Here is a 15,978-nt window from a genome sequence, read left to right on the forward strand (position 1 = left end):
GAATGAAACAACTGTAGTGAGCAGCAGGAAAATGCATCCAACAGCCATCAGCAAAATCTGCTTTGATTTTCCTGAGGAGTTACCTGAGTTCTGTTTGTAACATTTATGCAAACAAACAAGAGTTGTGCAGGCACCGTGTGTGAGCAGGCTGCTGTTCCACAGACAAATACTGTCAGACACATAACCCAAATAACTCACAGTTCAGGATTTACAGAAAGGCTTGACGGCAGCTGCAAAGAAATTTCAGTAGCTCCAGAAAGCTTCTATGTTCTGAAAACAGAAATATCAACATGTGCATGGAAGTCACGTTTTGTGGATCGGCAAGAGCTGAAATCTGTGCTACAAAATGACATTTTCAAAGGATTCAGTTCCTGATCACCTCCTGTACACCTGACAGCCCTTCCAAGGTTCCACCTGAAATTCTGGGTGCCCTTCCCAGTGTTTGCAGACTTCCAAAGGCTCAGAGAACCAGAGAGTGCAGACCAAAACAAGTAAGGAACAGAGGTGAGGCATCCATGAAGAGATTGGAAGGCAGGAGATTTAAGGGACTTAAACATTTCTAAGGATTTCAGAGCAACAGGAAGGAACAAGCAGAGTTTATTCATTAGCCAGGTGCTCTGCAGGGACAATTCAAAAGGGGATGCTTTTAGGGGAATATTTTTGATGGACAGTTAAAGCTGTTTGCAAGGACAAGCAGCACTGAGTCACTCAGGGCTGGGCTGGGCTCCCACCTGGTGCTTGACCGACTCTGGATCCACTACCAGGGAAATCACTCAGAGCAGGTTTTTAAGCAGCAGAAGGCAGACCTTTGCTAATACTTCTGTTTATATCCCAGCATTTCCCACCAGGTTTTCCATAGGTTTGTGGGAAGTGAGAACAAGAGGCTAAACAGCCCTCAAGGACTCTGATAAACAACAAAGAGCATGGGGAGGGAAACAACCCCATTTCGGCAGTGGGGGCTCTTGTCCCGAAATGAGGGAAGAAAATGCAACAGGGGGATTTATTTCTCTCTGCTTTGGCACAAAAATACAGTGTGGGTTCATAGATAGGGATATCCCTCCAAGATTTCCAGAGATGGGAATGCAGAGAAATCAGGAAAAGGGAGGCTAAGGAGAGTCAGGCCATGGCTGGAGCAAGGGGCTGAGCCCCTGCCGTCAGCCTTGACCACAAAGGGCTGCAGAGGTGCCCACAGAGCAGCACCAGGCTTTGGAGGCCACAGTGAGGATGATTTCATTGTCTAACCCAAAGATTCCCAGCACAATTCCATTTTATTTGGATGTGTACTGAACCCCAGATCCAGTCTTTGAACAACAGTGACTTCATCATCTTGCAATTCTTATCCCACTTTTAATCTGTTGCTTTTTTTCTCTCTATCCTATATAGATTCCATGATTAATTTATTATCATTTCTCATCCCACTGGCATCCCCAGTCCTGCTGATTAATTTCTGTTAAAACCTCATTATTTCCTTTCTATAAATACTGCATTTCATTCTACTGCTTTTTATAGTTAACTTTGCTTTTTGTCCTCCACCTGGGGCTCTCACTTTCAATTTACCATGAGGCAGTGGGCAAAGCCTGAGCTGAAATGCAGTAATTACACCTCCCTGCCCTGGCAAATGGAATCATTTATTTTCCTTATGGATGGAAGCAGCTGGGAGCTGCTCTGCAATCCCACAGCAATCCCACAAAAAACAATACTTCTGGCTGGCCAGATTAATAATGGAAACTGTTGGCTTCTGGAATTTGAGAAACCTATGGAGATGGATTACAATATATTGCAACATTTGCACTGGGGAAGGAGGAAGGGTTGACTCACACCCCAGCCAGGCAGATCTGATCCCAGCTGCAGGAATATTAAAGCAGCAGCTAATCCATCACTGCCAGAGCAGCTCAGATCCAAAATCATTGGAATTCTGGAGCTGACTGCCCACAGGAGGCTCTCTCCAGTTCTTCACCCACTGGAGTTACGGTTCATTCAGTCTTTCCACTCCTGACCCTTCAGCCTTTGCCACAAATCCCTGGGATCCTCTGAAGGTTTGGGAAAACTTCTGAGTGCTTCTCCTAGAAGTGTGAGCATGTCCTGAAACAGAAAGGAAACATGGAATTATTCAGGATTGTATTCCTGCCATTTCTCATGGCCTGGACCACACACCCAGTCCCTCAAGCCCAGCCAGGTGGGCAGCACTCCTCTAACTCCACAACCCACAATCTGGTGGGTTTGAAAGGATTCTGTTCAAAAACTCTGTCCAACAGCATGGCCCAAAAAGCAGGATTCTTCCCTAAGGAGGAAGGGAAAAGCAGCTGGCCTTTCAGGGAAGCAGGGGGAAAGTGGAAAAAAGGGAAGCCTCACCTGAGACTGAAGCTCTCCAATCTCAGGTATGGAGTGAGGAAGAGTCAAAATTCTGGAGACTGGAATTATTAGGGAAGAAAGGAATGTGTGGTACAGCACAAACTCCCAGCCTGCTCATCAACAGGGAAGGAGACCTGGGAGCTGCAGGAAGGCTCCTGCCTTCAGTCTGCCCCCTCCCAAGGAGGGAGAGAAGAGCTCTTCCTTCAGAAAGACCCTCCAGAAGAACAGCCACAGGAGACCCAGGGAATTCTGCACATTCTTTCACTGCTCCCCCAGCTGCTCCAGAGGCACTTGCTACCAACAAAGCTTCCATCTTTGGGACACTGGCACAGAGACAGGAATTCCAAGAAGCAATCTCAGAGCATCCCAAGGCCTCAGCCTCCATCACACATTGCAGATGTGGAATCCTTGCACATTCCAAGACTCCCATGGCAAAGGATGAGCAAGGAAGCCCAGTATGGGCAGTTCCCTCCTATCATCATTTAATTTGCCATTTCAGCTTGGACAGCCCAGCAGAAAACAAACTGGGGAGACATAATCAAAAGGGACCCAAATTCCAGGACATCCTGGCAATGACCTTCAGCTTTCACAAATCAGGTATAAATCTCCTCAAATGACTTGAGGGGAACGTTGGCCCCAAGCATTTTATTAATGAAATGGACCCAAATTCTATTTTGGTTTACACTGATCTCACTGCCATAAATCAGGGAGAATCTGAGTTACAGATTCTTTCATTGCAACACCTATAAAATGTAGCATAATTTTTTTTTCAACAGTATTTGCTTACCCTGGAGTAAAACTTTTCCAGTTTCTCTTGGATTAAAGCACCTTCCAGCAGAGTCTTTTTTTGCCTGAGAAAGGCAACCTTGGCCAGCTCTGCTTCCTTCTGCTGGCAGTCAGGACAGGTTGAAGTCTCGTGGATTTCAGCTTCTGTCACCTGAAAGAGGAAACTTTGATGCCATGAGCAATGTCTGGCCTGGCAACTTTGAGAACAATTAATTAAAACACACAGAGGTACTGTCCAAAGACAAAAATTGGCTTTTTAGGCAGTGGTAAAATAATTCTGAGTCACAATTCAATCATCTATAACCGTTCCTATGCTGTGTGTAAGGCTTAAGCAGCAGCCAGAGCGGTAATCATTACAAATTGTATATATATATATATATATATATATATATATATATACACATTTTAAAAATAAATTAAGATGCAAATAAACTCTTGAGCCATTAGTTCAAACATGCAGCTCTGAGCCAGAATCCAACCTAGACTCTGCAGTTCTGACTGTAAGAGAATCAGTGCTACTCAGTGATTCCTAGGTCAGTTTATCCACCATGAAATCTTAAGCTTATTTAACAGCATTACACAAATCCCAGGGTTGGTGCTTTTATGAAATATCAATGGTTTTATCCAATCTAATTGACTCAGATTCCATCTGGCTCCATAAACACATTAAATTGCTACAAAAGCAGGAGAAACAACCCAAGGAAGTCCCATCCCAGGCCTCTCTGTCCCCTTTTCCCTTACTTCTCTGGATAAAAATGTTGTTGTGTGGAGCTACAGACAGAACCAAGCAGAAGAGCAGATGAAATTACTTTTCTCAGGGAATGTATTCCCACAATGTAAGACAAATAAAAAGGAAATAAAAAATTCCATTAAATTTGCAAGGTGGGTTAACATTAATAGAAATCTAAAAAGCAGATGGCTGAAATGTCAAAATTGTTTTAAAAGACAGGAAGTCTGAAATAATTATCACACCAGAACTGACTTTCAAGTGTTATTTTTAGGTGCAGGGCTGAGGGGAGGAGCTGGGGAATAAAACCCATCCTGTGGTGGGAAAAACCCACTGGGCTGGTGACAAAAAAAGAGATTTGAATTGGCTAAAGATGAGACAGAGGCTTCTTAAGCAGGATCTGAGGTCAGCAAGATTTTATTGGAACTGCTTTTATCAATATTATCTAATACCTAAGAAAGCTGGGAGCACAGGGAGGTTTTGTTTTTGGAATTCTTCTAATCCTGGAGTCACAACAAATAATATGCAGAAAGACTTCACAACAAATAATACGCAGAATAATTTGATAAATAATTGGGGCAAACATAATCAGAGAAAAAGGCTTTTTCCTTCAGCTTATCCAGGGCTTTTTGTAAAATAAATGATGACCCCAGCCTTCTCAATCACACAAATCAGGATTTTATCAGCAGCCAATATTTTATGGTAATTATTTGATACCAACAGTTCTACACTGATATCTAAGAAAGGAGAAGGATAAATCATGGGTTGTCAATCCAAAACCTCTTCCAGAGGCCTGAGCCTGGCATCAGTAAGTCTGCCTGACTTGATCCTGTTCTTATGGCTCTTTCTCTAGTGGTTCTCCCAGAATTTAGGGAAAATCTCCCCTTCTCTCCCCCAGTACCTGTTTCACAGCCTCCCTGGTGTTTTCCAGCAGGATCCTGTTCATCAGCTGAGCAGGAACAGCACAGGAATCTCGTGTCTCAGTGTGCCTTGCTGGGCCTCCCCACTGCAGCTTCCTGCCCTTCCCTGCCTGCTTCTGCTGCATGCTGCTGATCCTCCTGCTGCAGAAAGAGCTGAGAGCAGCCAGGTCTCCATGGGACAGCTCAGCAACTGCTGCCAGGCACAAAGCAACAGGGCAAGAGCATCAATAGCTGCCTCTGGGAAAGAGGAATTGCTGCTCTTGATCATCTGTGTCACCTCGGGTTAGCCAAGGAAAACCCAAACCCAGGGTCAGGCCCTGCCTGCAGCAACAGCAGAGCACAATTAAACACCAATGGGGATGGAGCCTGCACAGTAAATGGCTCTAAAATCAGAGTTTAAACACAAATGGGGATGGGAGATGTAGGAATCTGCACAATAAATGGGTCTAAAATCAGAATTTAAACACAAATGTGGATGAGAGCTGTAGGAACTCTCACAATAAATGGTTCTAAAACAGGCTCCAAAATCAGAATTTAAACACAAATGTGGATGGGAGCTGTAGGAACTTGCGCAATAAATGGCTCTAAAATCAGAGTTTAAACACAAATGTGCATGGGAGATGTAGGAACCTGAACAATAAATGGCTCTAAAACAGGCTCCAAAATCAGAGTTTAAACACAAATGGGGATGGGAGCTGCAGGAACTTGCACAATAAATGGCTCTAAAATCAGAGTTTAAACACAAATGTGCATGGGAGATGTAGGAACCTGAACAATAAATGGCTCTAAAACAGGCTCCAAAATCAGAGTTTAAACACAAATGGGGATGGGAGCTGCAGGAACTTGCACAATAAATGGCTCTAAAATCAGAGTTTAAACACAAATGTGCATGGGAGATGTAGGAACCTGAACAATAAATGGCTCTAAAACAGGCTCCAAAATCAGAGTTTAAACACAAATGGGGATGGGAGCTGCAGGAACTTGCACAATAAATGGCTCTAAAAGAGGCTCCAAAGATAGGAGGAAATAAAAAGACAAAAGGTTAATGGCACAGGATAAATAGATTAGCAAAGCAAGCAGTTAAATACTATGACATTAAATAAACTGGCTGTCAATAATACAGATTTAGCACCTTACTACCTGAAACTACAACTTGCTAAACCCAAATTAATTAATATATCAAGAGAGCTATTCATCAATAACTCTAAGGAGCAATTTGTAAGAAAAATTAGAGGCAGTGTCCACTGAAGTCACTCTGGAAACACCTCCAATAAATTCCATAAACTACAGAATTCCATAAACTACAGAAAGGCAATTTTTTTTTTGAGGAAATGCAATTAGAAAACACTTCTCATCCAAAGCTTCAACAATCATTTCCTAAATTCTTTATAAGATCTTATTTCTAAAATATCATTCCCTCTTTCATCTTCTCTTATCCTTCCCAGTAGCACGTAACAATAAATAAAATCGAGATTAGACTTCAGCTGGGCGGGTTAGGATGGATTTACAACTTCATTCAGGGCTTTTGGGGAGATTTTCCAGAGGCTTAGAGCACAATCAGTGCAGTATTTCATGGACATCAGCATGGCATGGGGCTGGTGGGGTGGAGACACCACAGCTCTGCAGGTTTCCATGCCCAGATTTCCCCCAAAGTCAGGCAGGTGGTGACTCCAAAGTGTGGCCAGTTTAACTCCAAGGATTCACACCCAAATTCCTGCTGGGAGGTTGGACTGCATCATTTGAACAACCCCTCCACATTCTGTTTTTTCAGATTAAATTTAATTTCCAGACAGGTACTTGGCATTCCAGTCCCACAACACAAATCCTCAACATACTGAACAATGCGGATGTAAAACTTCCCCTAAATTCCCTGGGATTTCTCCTCAGAAATCCAGTGTTTATAAAGGAGAAGGGAATCCATAATTAAAATTAAACAAAGCAGGAATTTTGTGGCAACATGGAAAATATGTTTAAGTTCAGAATTGAGCATCACAGAGCAATTACTCCTCCTAAGAAGACGAGGTATAAAAATTATAAAAAGGAAAGACATGGTGACAATTTATAGAGACATAAATAAGAATTAGCAACACCTTAAAATGAAATTTAAGTTAAAAAAATTCTGAGGGAGCATCATAAATATCTGAGTGGAAACCACCATTTCAGTCATCAGGTGATTTTCCTTACAAGAAACATGTAAAAAAGTGGGAATCATGTGCCACTACTGGGTTTAATCACACTAATAAAATATTCCTGGCAGGTTCATTTATGCTGAACATAGAATGAATAAAAAGATTAAAAGGTTATCATTGTGAGGTGGGAAAAAACACAGAACAAAAGCTTTGAGTACTCAAAGGGAGAAATAAAACAAACACATCAGGACCACTGAGCATTTAGTGACAGTTTAATACCAGCCTGAATAACTCACTTAAGGTTCTTCTGACATCCACAAGTGCAATTTTATCAAGAATTGGTTTCTAATAATGCATAAATCCTGTGCTGCCACACACCCACCCATCTGCTCATCTGCACCTCCAGACTTCAGAAGAAACACTGGCAAAGGGAACAGCAATTTTTAAACCTCACTGCACAACTCAGTGCTGGAGTTACTTCTTCATGTTAACTCATGCTTAACAGAAATTTCAGACAGAATATCATCAAGGACTAGAATTTTTCTGAAACAAACCCAAAAGACGATGAGAAAAGTTTGTCTTTTAACTGAAGTATTTACACATTCAGACCTCCCCCAGGCGTGGGAGGTTCACCTGCCCAGGGGATCTCAGCTCTTAATCTGGGGTTGGGTTTATTGCATGTCTCTCACAGATTCCCTCTTTTCCATGTGTGATCCAGACCTGCTGCAATGCTCCTTCTCCAGCTGTGGTGGCAGATGTGAGGTCAGTGCAGAGAATCCCTGCCAGTGCCAATGACTGCTCCACAAGGACACTTCCCTGATGTTTGGTAGCTCCAAATCCAGTGCTCCCTCTCTTCACTGCAGAGGAGTAAGGCAGAGCAGGTGACAAGAGCAGCCCAAGTGACACCAGCACAGCATCAATGCCAGCCCCATCTCACCCAGCAGGAAGGTCACAGAACGTGGAATGTTTGGGCAGCAGAGCCCCACAAAGTGCACCAGGAAGCTGCTGTGATTCCAGCAGCCCAGGAGAGACAAGCTAATCCTCATGTCTGCATCCCAAGCCACGCTGAGGGGGATGGAACCCAGTGACCTATGTGGGTTTTGTAGGGTTTTTCAGTGACCTCTGTAGGTTTTACTCCAGCCTTAAGTGTGACATTTGAAATCCACAAGGAGGGAGTAGAAGAAAATCTTTATGAGTTTGCTTTTCCTTTGATGCCTAACTTTGATTTAATAGGAAAATTGGCAGGTATTTTGTTGTTATTATTCCCTACTAATACTCTATTTTAAAGAAGGTAAAAAGTAAAAAGAGATAACGGTGAAAGGCAATAAGCAATAACTGCTTTTCACTAAGGTTTTACCTCTGCAGCTCCAAATAGCATCTTCATAATGACCTAGATTGATTTTACAGCTTCAGATGAACATGCTGACAGCCTGACCAGCAAAGAACATGACAAAGACCACTGCAGGTAACACAGACCTGAGAGAAACAGGCTGAAATGTCAGGCTGTTCATCACAAATAGGAATTTAAAGTGAGTAAAACTCCTCCAGCACAGTGAATCACCCCAGAGTCACACAACAACCTGGGTTGGAAAGACCTTAAAGCCCATCCAGTGCCACCCTGTGACACATCCCACTGTCCCAGGGTGTTCCAAGCCCTGTTCAACCTGGCCCTGGACACTCCAAGGGATAAGGCAGCTCCAGCTTCTCTGGGCAACCTCTGCCAGGGCATCCCCACCTTCCCAGGGAACAATTACAGGAACAGTGCAGTGGTAACAGTGCAGAAAAATAAACAGGCAAAGCATTTCATGGAGACACATTACAAAAGTGAGAGGCAACTTGTGAGCACAGCACCAGCCAAGGGGTTAAAGAGCCCCACCTGAATTTTCAGATACATCCAAGCTCAAGAATTGCCTTTTCCTGAGTACATGTTAAAGATGACTAACATGGAGCAATCTCTGTGGAACTGAGAATTTACAGTCATGTTGTGATGCATTTGCCTAATAACAGCTCGTGCTACCACACTGGGGTGGAGGGACAAAGACAACTCTGATGAAAATTTCTCACCGCTCCTGAGGCCAGCAAGTTTTTCTTCTTTCAGCCCACAAAGAAAACCATGAAAAATAAAAATTACATTCCAGAGTGCTCCCACAGGCAAACCAGAACCCTTTGCTCTCCCCATCACATTTAACCCTATTAGTAGTAAGATGAGAAGGAAAGTCTTGAGGCAATAAAACAACCCCTAATTCAGAGTACCCTGTGTGCTCAGCGCACACGATTCACTGAGCTGAGTGTGCTGAGGGGACTCACTGTGCAGCAATCCACTTCCAGGTGAGCTCATCTGCTGCATTAAAAAAACATTTCCAAGCTGCTAAAACAATACAAGAGTTGGGGGCTAGCAAGTGCTGAAGGATTAAGTCCAAGAGAAGCATTTCTAGTTATCAGAAGACAAAAGTTGCTGTGCTTATTTTATGGTAACATTCTGCAATAAAAAAGGCATTATGATTGATTTGGGGATAACATGGCTGGGTACTGTGTTTGCATCAAAGAAAAGCATGAACCATATTTTGTGCTCTTCATATGGATCATTGGAAGCACCAATGTACCTGAGGCTGCCACAGGGACAAGTGACAGGACAAGCAAAGGCAAGCCAGCTCTGCATCCATCAGCTCAAGATCATGGAACAGGACTTGCTGCCCCAGCTTCAGTGACCACTCTGACTCTCCCTGCCATCAGCATCCACCACCAAAGGCAGAGCATTCCCTGGTGCAGAACTACAGGGATCTGCAAGTGGTTCTATGAATAAAATCCTCAGACTGCAACTTTCAAGGGAAAACATCCTCAACCTTCAGCTGTGGTTCATCCTTCCTTCAGTGCCTCTGAACTCATCAGGTCCCCCTCACTGTCTGCAGCAATCAGTCTCAGGATTCTGATGTATTTTAGGAAGAGTCTCTTGGGGGAGCAGGCCAGGAGAAGCCTCCCTGCTGCAGATGAGCTGCTCCACACTCATGCCTTCCCTCGACTGCAGGAACAGAGGAATGCAGGAGATGAGTCAGGAACCCCAGCACTGCCACTGTGGGGAAGGAGCCCTGCAATTCACACCAGCCTGGAGGTGACCTGAGGAGCTGCTTTTTTAGGACAGTTGGGTGCTTTGAGGATGCTGGTACACAAATGCCACGCCATGAAGCACCCAGGCAGGAGGAACACTGTCCTACAGTGACCTACAAAACTCCCAGTTTGCTCACTTCCCATCACCATGTAGATTGAGGAAGATTCCCCATCTGCTCCCATTATTTTTCTCTCAGTTACAGCTTTCTTGCTCTTTTTTCTTAATTAAAAATAGCATCTCTGACCCACTTTTTGACAGACTTTAGCAGGGCTTGCATCCCACCATCTGCTCTCACAGTTCCTTGCATAACCAGTACATGGAAATGGATCCTTCCTTCCTCCTTTCCCTTCAGCCTCCTCCTCCTCCCTACACTCCATCATTATTTGGGTAAAACTGCTCCATTGTTCCTGCCAAAATTGGTGCCCTACTGCCTCCCTCAGCTTGGGAACGGAACTAAAACAGGGCAAACAAATAATTCAATTATCAATACTGTTGATTAACAAGGGGAAAAACCCATTTCACACATTCTGAAGTCATGTTTATTTTGGAGGGAAAAATGGCTGAATTTCCTAGTACCTCTACAGCTGGAGAGAAAAAACCTGAATTAAATTAAACAATTAAATGTCAAACGTGGGGACATTTTTTAATGTACTTTTCCAGGTTTTGTGGTAATGCATCACCAGGATAATGTCACTACATGGGGGGAACATCAAAGCCATGTGTGATATGGGAGACAAACTGCTCCCCAAGAAAGCATAAAAGAGAAACTTTGTACTTAATTACTTGCCTAATTAAGCCAGGCTAATTAGCTGGCTTAATTTAATAGCCTGTGTATAAAATTTAAGTCAAGTTTACATCTCCTTCCAAAAGAAACAATTACAGCCTCTGCTGAAGTTTCCCAACTCACCAGCAGGACTTCTGATGACAGATTTGTCTGGCCTAATCCCTGTGTCTTTATTTTTCAGATCAATCCATTTTCCCATGGCATCAATCCATTTTCCTATGGCAGCTCTTTCCACAGCTGCAGGATCCACTGCTTCAAACTCCTCCTCTGCAAGGAAAAAAGGCAACTTTGAACACACATTGTGAGGAAAGCAAAGTGGGAGGCAAATAATCCTCCACTTGAATGTGCCAGTCCTCCCTGCTAGGGAGGAGAAACCCTGAGCCACAGCAATACACAGATGAGGCCACAGATTTCAGCTTCTGCTTTATCCCTCATCTGCTGCAGCTTTAAGGTCCTACCCAGCCCTCTTCAGTATTTCAAATCATGGAATAATCCCATGGAAAAATTGTTTTATGGCCCAGCTACTTTTCATACATGGTAAAGAAGTGGGATAACAGTAATTCTTGGATAAAATTCTTCATTCGAAAAATTAAATGCAAATTTCTCCCTTTCTAGTACCTAAAAGGTACAACAGCAGGTAGTGGCAAAACAAGCTACTTTTCACACATGGTAAAAAGTAGCTTGGAGACTTGTTTTTTAATGTGCCAACAGAATTTCAGCATCACAAGATTACAAAGGAAGGATTTCCATGGCCAAGTCCTTCCCATGGAGCTGTCTGAAGCACAGATCTGGAGGGCACTTTGCACAGCAAGGACACTGCATGCAATTTTCACGTTTATTTTTACTGATTCAAGTCCCCAGTGCACTGACTGAAGCTGTGGAAGGCAGGCCTCAAGCAGTGAGAGCTCTGCATACCTGCAGGACTTTGGCCTGCCAGTGATGATGAGCTTTCCAAAGCCTCTGACACAGCTGCCCCCTCCAAATCCTCTGTGGAACACCAGGATCCAGGTGCTTCACTCTCCTCCTCCTCGCTGAAGGACTCAAAGGTGTCCCCTGAATAGTCCAAGGCAGAGTTGCTGTCACTGTGGCTGAACCCCAGCCCCTTCCCGTGGCTGCTGGAGCTCTCTGCTGGGGCAGCTGCCATGGGGCAGCACTGCAAATAAAAACAAAACCAAGGTCAGTTTCACGGGATTACTTACAGCAGCATGGGAGGTACATTGGGATTGTGAAAAATGCATGTTTTATGATTGGCTTTTCGCAAATATTAAATTGAATACTATATGTATTATGTTATATTGATTAGAAGTGCTGTATTAACATTTTAATAGTATGGTATATGTAGTTTTGTAGTTAAAATAGAGCCTATGTATGTGGGGGTTTTTTTGCTAGCTCAAGCAAGAGATGAGATAATGAAGAAACTCTTCACACAGAGATGACAATGATGGGGGCCCATAAAGAATTACTGCCTCCTTATCGGAAAAGACAAACATTCTTCCACCTTCTCTCCGTCTTTATGGAACCACCAGGATTAAGGGGAAGAAGTTGACAAAAAACAGAAAAGTTCTTAATTTGCAAGGAATTTATGCATCATGTATGACATGTATGAATATGCAACAGGCTACTGCTTTTAAAGATTATTCCTTCACAAGGCATGCTTATCAGGCTTAAGTGCCCGAGAGCATCCGGACGTCCATAATTCTTTGCTTTTTATTGTCTTGTAATTGTCCTAACTCTAAATTTTCATTACTCTAATTGTATTACTATTTTTATAACCATTTTATTATTATTAAACTTTTAAAATTTTAAAAACCAAGTGATTCGCGTTTATAACAGGATGTTACAGTCACATCGCACCAAATTAAACACCACAACAGGTGGGTAAAATCACAACTCAGTCGTGATCAAGCCAAAGCAGGGATTAGAGCAGCACACGCTCAAATCCACAGGGTAAATGTACAGTACCAACTAGCACTGAACATTAGCTGTGAAATCTGAGCAGCATTCTTTTCAAATCTGTAGTGGATTACAGTAAGGCTTGGATAAAATTCTTCATTTAAAAATATTAAATGCAAATTTTCCCCTTTCTAGCATCTAAAAGGAACTTACGGGAAAGTAAAGGCAAGGCTATTTACAACAGCAGGTAGTGACAGAACAAAGGGGAATGAGTTGAAATGGAAAGAGAGTAGAGTTAGATGAGATAGTGGGAAAAAAACCTTCCACTGTCCCAGGCTGCTCCAAGCCCCAGTGTCCAGCCTGGCCTTGGGCACTGCCAGGGATCCAGGGGCAGCCCCAGCTGCTCTGGGCACCCTGTGCCAGGGCCTGCCCACCCTCACAGGGAACAATTCCCAGTTCCCGATATCCCATCCATCCCTGCCCTGTGGCAGTGGGAGCCATTCCCTGTGTCCTGTCCCTCCATCCCCTGTCCCCAGTCCCTCTCCAGCTCTCCTGGAGCCCCTCAGGCTCTGGCAGGGGCTCTGAGCTCTCCCTGGAGCCTTCTCCTCTCCAGGCGCGCACCCCCAGCTCTCCCAGCCCTGGAGCAGCTCCGTGCCCGGTAACTCCCCCAGCCAGGGCCGTGCCCGCCCCTCACGGGCTCCGGGAGCTGCTCTGCCCTTCCCTCGCTCCCCTCGGCCCTCAGGGACGGGCTCTAAGAGCTGCTTTTTCCTCCTCCGGGCCTCGCTCCTTACCGCGGCCCCGCTTCCCCGGGCGGGAAGGGGCGGCCCCGGCGCTGAGGGCGGAGCGGGGCGGGGAGCGCGGCGGAGCCCGGCCCGGCCCGGCCGCGGCTGCGGCGGAAAATCCGGGCCCGAAATAGCGCCGGGCTCATGGGATTGGCGTTGTGCTGCGCACCCCGTCCCAGCTGTGCCGCACATCGAGTCCCCCTGGGTTTGGAAGGGACTCTGAGGAGCTGGAGCGTGTCCGGCGGTTTGCGAAGGGCCGGGAGGGGTGCGGGAGCGCGGCGGTGTTTAATCCCCTCGAGGATCCACACATTGCAAAAACACTGCTAAAGGGCTGCCCGGAGCTGTGGCACCGGCTTCTGGTAAAAACCCCGCATGGTCAGCTACAGATCTGCTTTGCCACAAGGACAGAAAAACCAAGAGATGCACTAGGGGATTTTAAAATTATTTTTTTTTCTACCTTTAGGACAGTGTATTACACCCAAGAAAATGAAGGCAGATGGCCTTGGATGTGACACTTCATGGAAATAAGATGCGAAAGTGTTCCACAGCATGCAATCTTCCCATATTTTCAGGTACAATTTCCATGGGTTATATCATGATAAAAGCAGCTCTTCTGTATTCTGAGATCTTGCTTTAAAATTGCTGTTTCAGGTTAGCTAATCCCACCTCATTTTTTTTGTTTTGTTTCAGTGAAGTCTTTTTTGGCAAGAAAAGCTGATTCTTCAGTCCTGGGATGCAGAGTGTGTTGTCTGTCACTGGGGTTTTATCCTAATGCTGAGTTTGGACTGCCTGGCCAAAGGACAAGAGGTTTTGTCTTCTCTCACATGTGATGAAATGCAGCAAAAGTGATCCTGTGTCTCTTGGAACAGCGAACTCAGTGCTGAGCTCTACATTTACTATAAAGAAGGACTGGGCAGCATGAGATGGATGCAGGAGAGTAATAAATGCATTGATGCAGTGGGGTGTAAAGCAGAGTGGAATAAACAGCTCTGCCTACACATCGTTCAAGTTTTAACATTCATTTCTTTGCTGAATGGGCTGCTCAGGGCTGTCCCTTTCCTTGTAGTTTGCTGCAAGAAATTAAAATAATTTATGTGGTATAAACATTTCTTGTACCTTTTGTGCCCATACAAATGAGAGCAGTGATGAGAGGAGTGTGAATGGAAGGGCACAGCAGGAGCCGGCTCAGTGCTAGGAGCTCGTGGAGGCACGAGTCTGGAATTCTGGAATTCTGGAATTCTGTACAGTTTGGATCAGCCAGACCTGCCTTGTGTCCTAAACCTCTCCAGCCCAGAGGTTCACCTTGCCTTGGCTCCTCTGAGGTGTTTCCTTCTCAAGAAGATAGCGTGGCAGCCAGGCTGAGAGAGGTCAGGATCTGGAAGGATCTAGAAAATAAAGTGAGAGATTTCATGCTCTGGGTTAAAAACCACAGGGAAACAAGGGCTGGGAGAAACATTTCCTTTTCTTTAAAAATCTAATCAACATGCACAGAGAATAACACAGAGTAACTGAGAATAACCCAGATCCCCACAGCTCCCACTAAATGCTTTGATTATTTATCATTGCCCATTTTTTATGGAAACAGTTGACATTAGATTATTAGTGACCTGGGTGGTATTTGATTTTTTTCCCCCGGAGGTTAAAGACTTTGTAGTTTCTTGTTCTAGGTCCTTTTTAAAATTCATTTTATAGCATGAGAAATATATTGTTCCGTCAAGTTTATTTCCCTGACATTTATTCAGTGCAGAGTGTGATCCTAATATTAAAGGTCTTTGATTTGAAGCTCAGGACATAGACAAAGCCTTTCAGTGGTCTTCGCTAACACAGGATATTCCATCACTGCCTGGGAAGTTATTATGTTGGAACAGCATAATTATTTGAAGGAGTATTTGTTTTTCAAGGATTTGTGGCTGGTATTAGATGGCTCAGCCCAGTTGTGTCACAATTAAGGTTTTTGCCTGCTGAAGCCATAGAGCTGGGCCTATATAGAGCCATAAATAATATTGTGGGAGAGCCAGTGACAGACTTTGACTCCAGCTCAACTCTTTATTACTTGTTATATTAAATTTAAACACAATTGTTGAATTCCTTGCTGTGGGCAAATGCTTTTTGATGTCTCCTTCTATTAAAGTTGTACTATCCCTTTTAGCCTGTGAAACTCACTCTTGCCAGGTGTGTTTCTCAAATAATCAGCCCCTCATTAATGATGCCAGCAGAATTAATTGGGCTGTCACCACGAGGTTGGGTATCCAGTTGGGAATTATGGGGTGAGGCCAGTGGAATTAAGCACATTTTGACTGTGGGGAGAGTTCATGGGGCTCAATAATGAGATGTTCATGGGCGTTACTCTGTAGGAAAGGGCAGTTTCAGGCTGGAACATTTTTTTAACTCTGGAAATGTGAAGGACAAATGCAAGAACTCTTAGGAAATTTGAAAGCATTTGTTGACAATCTAAGATACAGTCAAGGTTTTCCTCTTTATCAGCACAGAAAGTACTGC

General features: G+C 44.2%; 1 protein-coding gene across 3 annotated transcripts; it reads right to left on the reverse strand.

The window, feature by feature from the left end:
• Positions 1-1,607: 1,607 nt before the first annotated feature.
• Positions 1,608-13,505, reverse strand: C14H8orf48 (chromosome 14 C8orf48 homolog). Of its 3 annotated transcripts, none has more exons than XM_068205158.1 (5): positions 11,720-12,022; positions 10,928-11,071; positions 4,767-4,978; positions 3,140-3,289; positions 1,608-2,082 (listed from the first exon to the last, which is right to left on the reverse strand). In XM_068205158.1, exons 1-5 carry the CDS (start codon positions 11,946-11,948, stop codon positions 1,978-1,980), a joined length of 840 nt encoding a protein of 279 aa, XP_068061259.1. In that variant the 5' UTR covers positions 11,949-12,022; the 3' UTR covers positions 1,608-1,977. The 3 variants fall into 3 exon arrangements, with proteins under 3 accessions (XP_068061259.1, XP_068061258.1, XP_068061257.1); XM_068205157.1 differs by lacking the exon at positions 1,608-2,082 and adding an exon at positions 13,489-13,505 and having other exon boundaries at positions 3,107-3,289; positions 11,720-11,957; XM_068205156.1 differs by lacking the exon at positions 1,608-2,082 and adding an exon at positions 13,392-13,408 and having other exon boundaries at positions 3,107-3,289; positions 11,720-11,957.
• Positions 13,506-15,978: the final 2,473 nt, after the last annotated feature.

Source organism: Anomalospiza imberbis, chromosome 14 (assembly GCF_031753505.1).
Source record: "Anomalospiza imberbis isolate Cuckoo-Finch-1a 21T00152 chromosome 14, ASM3175350v1, whole genome shotgun sequence".
In the NCBI taxonomy this organism is placed as follows: Eukaryota; Metazoa; Chordata; class Aves; order Passeriformes; family Viduidae; genus Anomalospiza; species Anomalospiza imberbis.

Bases quoted from the DNA above. Each gene is read 5' to 3' on its own strand.
- C14H8orf48 (XM_068205158.1), bottom strand. From the start codon at position 11,948: ATGGCAGCTGCCCCAGCAGAGAGCTCCAGCAGCCACGGGAAGGGGCTG. The intron at 4,979-10,927 runs GTGAGTTGGGAA...TGTGCCTGGCAG, and splicing joins TGTCATCAGAAGTCCTGCTG to CAGTTGCTGAGCTGTCCCAT. The intron at 2,083-3,139 runs GTAAGCAAATAC...TTTCTGTTTCAG, and splicing joins TGGAAAAGTTTTACTCCAGG to GACATGCTCACACTTCTAGG.